Raw genomic sequence first — 4,110 nt, forward strand, 5'->3', positions numbered from 1 at the left:
GTCTCATCCAGCTCCTGGCAGGCAGGGTGGTTAGCTGTGATGCAGGATATGCCGGCTGGAGCCAGCTCTAGCATTTTATGAGATGACAAATAGATCCTTTGTGTGGGTTTTTTTTGGTCGCTCTGAAGCATCACCAATACCACTCACCCGCTCACTCCACGCTATGCAAAAATATCCGTTATTTAAATGCTTTGCATAAACTCAACAGAGATTGCTGACAAGGTATGAGATACTCCGCGGCTAGTAAAGAACACACGAAACCACAAACAGAAGAACGTGAGACCTTATTTTGAAAGGACGAAAGCTAACAGAGAAACTGGAAGAAATGAAGTAAGGTTCAATAAAACGATAACGAGAAAGTCCTCCTGCAAAAACAGGACTATAAAGTGTATCAGTCGATAAGTGTACAACATAATGTAGCAAACAATACCACATAAACAGCAAATGAAACAATGTCACACGACAGAGAACCTTGTGCATGAAACAATACAACTTTTTATTCATGTTTTATAGATTACTTTTATTTATTTTTGCTTTAATAATGCATATTCTGTTCACTCTGTGCAAAATTGGGGACAGAGGCGGGCATTTAAATCATCTAATGAAAATCAAGCGGAGATGAACATTCAAGTTGAGGGAGAGGCCTATCAAAACCAGGAAAGCTAAAAAGCCACAGCTGCTCACGACAAAGCTGCTCTCAGCGGCGCCCTTTTGTCCTGCCACCTCGCACAAACCTGGCTCTACTGACTGAGCAGCTGTACGCTGAGAAGGTGACCTCCGCCGGACACTGGGGACAGGAGTCATCATGGTAGCTACATTAGGGAGACCTGGCTTGCAACCGGCTCCGGTCAGTGTGTGGCAAAGAAAGGCACAAATCATTGCAAAGACCAGATTTCTGTTGGTTTGTTTCCTTCTTGTAAATACGTTACTGTATACAACGTAAGTTTAAATTGTAGGGGATTTGGGGACATAAAATTGTGTATTTAACAGAACTGAAAACCATAACAAAACGTAGGCTGTTCTATCTTGAAGCAAAAATTATCCCTCCAGCCCCAACATTAACATTCATTCCTGGCTATATGCAGTACAAACATTTTAAAATCTGTGACAAAAGACAATTAAAAACCAAAAGTCAAAATCATAAAGCTTGTAAACAGATAATCTGAAATACACTTTATTTATGGAAAAATATCATCAAAATAGTACCACTATGGACTAAACTGCCTGAGTTTTCATTTCACCTAGGATCTTGAAGTAGAGAGCCTTTAGCACAAGAAGATCAATTTCAGTCACAACTAGTGCCGCACAGCACTGCTTCAGGTGGAAATTTTGTCCTCGTTGTTGGTATTTTTGTTGTGCTATCAAAAACTGTTGTGCTAATCCTTCAAATAAAGGGATGTTGAGGCAATTCTTAAATCATTTGGCACAAAGTTATTTTGGCTGGGGCATAAATTTGAGTCTCAGTCATGAAGAATAATGCAACATTCCACCTATCAAGTATCACTTTGATTGAAGAGCTTTCTTTATGTCGTTAACTTCCATCTGAAAATAAAAAAAAAAAAGATTTGTGATGAAATTAGATGCTTTAACAGAGGCACAGTTGATGCCGCTTGAAAAGCACATGTTCCATCTTGTCCACAGGTGTCGAGTACGGGTTTTATGCTACCCTTATTTCCACAGATTTCACAAACTGAGGTGACCTTTTCAGCTGCATAAGATGACCACTCACGGCTCCCTCCCCTCAGAGCTTGGCAAGTATAGTCATTGAATGTACCACAAGACTTTTCAAACTCTTTAAATTACAACTTTTACAAGCCAGGCAGCTCGCTGCCAGAAATTACTTGCAGAATGAGCACCGTGTCCGTGCACCAGCTGCTGCACTTGCACCCGGCACAAGTAAACTGAACTGCTGACAATGAGCACTGGTAGCTGACGAGCAAACCCCATCGTCCCTCTCCTATAGGGATGGCTCTTGCTGGAGGGATGGCGGTTGCCTTCTACACCCGTCAAGCCTGCGTCCAGGCACCTTAAGGCCTCTGGTGTATGTAGAGCCGTGTGGTAAAAGGATGTGGCTGAAACCATCATCAGCCCTACTTGTACACTTGGCCCCTCTGACAGACACTGGAAACCCTGAGGCAGGGGTATTAGGTTTATTCAAACACACCTGCAGCGCTCAACCGCGCCGTACCGTCAAGGCAGTCTTCTTTACTACATGCACTGAGAGCTGTGCTACTTTATGACTATCAGAGCACTCTTAAACTAACGCAACTTCTGTTTGTTAAACTCTCGTCTTCATGTAAAGCTACTTATGCCACTGGGGCTAGCATCTGAACATTTACCAGTATAAGCAACATTTGAACTGGAGTAAAAGCATTCAGCTATAAGATCATAACTTTAAAACCATCACTGCGGGTCTCTGTATAAAGATGTAAAGCTATCCTTGGAGGCAGAATCCAGACCTCTGAACAGTTTGGCCTGTTAGACTAAATCAATAACCACTATTAAAAATGTTCACTGATTTTATCTGAAAAAAAATCAATTTTAGCTGAACATTAATTGTGTGTTACTAGAAGCCGTACTCCTATGTGGTTGCATGCATAAAGTCCTTCAGGCAGCCCTGGAGCACAGACATTGATGGTCCCCAGTTCTGCCACCCTTTGTCATGTTCCCAAGCATTTTACTGAGCAGGAGCAGCCCAGTGAAATTACAATTCTATTTTCTATCCCTAGTACAAAGAAAAAGTACAGCTGACCTATACCATAAAAATATAAAATATAATCAATGCTAAAACCCTTATCAAGCACATCACTCCCCAAAACCCAGAAAAGCAGTTTCAACGCCATTCCATATCGAAGCAGCACAGTCAATGCTCCTAGCAAAGGCCCAGCTCCGCCACCCTCGCACAAGCAGGGCAGCGTGCTACCTGGAAAATGACTAAGCCGGCACGACAGCATCTAGAGCTAAGGTACCATTCAAACTATGGTAGCAGTAACTGGGCTCTTAAACAGAGCACCTTCTTTTATATTGTTTAGGATGCTTTAGTAAAGACAACCTGAGTACAGTCTGTAAAGCAGACATAAAAACCTTACTATATGAAATAACATTCCAAGCATATCAACACTAAGACAAGCCTACTACAAAATATAAAGTTTTGGGAGAGAGCAAATAATTTAAAAAGACATGATTTTCATCTGTGACAAAATCAAGCCATTAAAACTGAGACTAAAAAATATCATAGTTTGAATCCTATATTGTTTTGTTTTTTTTTTTAATTTGTCTACTTGTGCTGATAAATTTTTAGGTAATTATCAGGCTTTTCAGTAAGAACCCTGTATTGCAATACATATGACACAGACTGGCAACACTGTGAAGGGAACAGGTATATCCCTTTAAGAAATGTTAGTAGTTTTTGATTCACTGGAATCTAAGTATCTTAGCAGAATTTTATGTTCCATACCTGAGGCTAAATCAAACCTGCCAATACTTCCATAACATTAAAAATAATTTAAGTACCTGCAATCGTAGACGGATCTTCTTTTCTTCATCCAGCTCAGACAGCAACTGTTTAATCTCTTTTCTGTTAAAAGAATGCAAAAAAAAGCTTGTAATGGAAACAATTAAACTAGTAGAATACAAAAGATCACCTCCTGGAGACATAGTTTCCCTGCTTCACTAGTTACTGGTTTTCCTCTGAACAACTAATTAAAGTCAGTATACTCCTGTATGCTATATGCTATACTACAGAGAAGTAAGACTGTCTACAAAAGGACAGCACCCCCCCCCCATGAACAATACATTTCCTCCTAACAGCCCCGCATCCACAGGCTTTGCTCTGGACGAGCTGTATTAACACTGTATCAGCACCCAGTTGCCTTTTTTCCACACAAAATGTAGACGGATTGGCTGTTGGTGGGTTACAGGAACTGGTAACGCAAGTCCTGCCCATGATATCACACATTCTGAAGTCACTTAAAAGCTGTTTATGCCAGCAATACAATCATAGAATCATAGAATCATTAAGGTTGGAAGAGACCTCTAAGATCATCAAGTCCAACCGTCAACCCAACACCACCAGGCCCACTAAACCATGAAAAAATCATAGAATCATAG

At 40.7% G+C, this 4,110-nt stretch overlaps 1 protein-coding gene across 1 annotated transcript in view; it reads right to left on the reverse strand.

Moving 5' to 3' along the window:
- Nucleotides 1-475: 475 nt before the first annotated feature.
- The window catches only part of SH3KBP1 (SH3-domain kinase binding protein 1), a 220,850-nt gene continuing 217,215 nt past the window's right edge, over nucleotides 476-4,110 (reverse strand). The window contains exons 16-17 of the mRNA XM_009325486.1: nucleotides 3,514-3,577; nucleotides 476-1,542 (exon numbers count right to left, since the gene is read on the reverse strand). Of these exons, the coding sequence (XP_009323761.1) occupies nucleotides 1,501-1,542; nucleotides 3,514-3,577 (106 nt within the window). The 3' untranslated portion in view covers nucleotides 476-1,500. The remainder of the gene's footprint in view (nucleotides 1,543-3,513; nucleotides 3,578-4,110) is intronic.

This window comes from Pygoscelis adeliae, unplaced genomic scaffold (assembly GCF_000699105.1).
Source record: "Pygoscelis adeliae isolate BGI_AS28 unplaced genomic scaffold, ASM69910v1 Scaffold386, whole genome shotgun sequence".
In the NCBI taxonomy this organism is placed as follows: Eukaryota; Metazoa; Chordata; class Aves; order Sphenisciformes; family Spheniscidae; genus Pygoscelis; species Pygoscelis adeliae.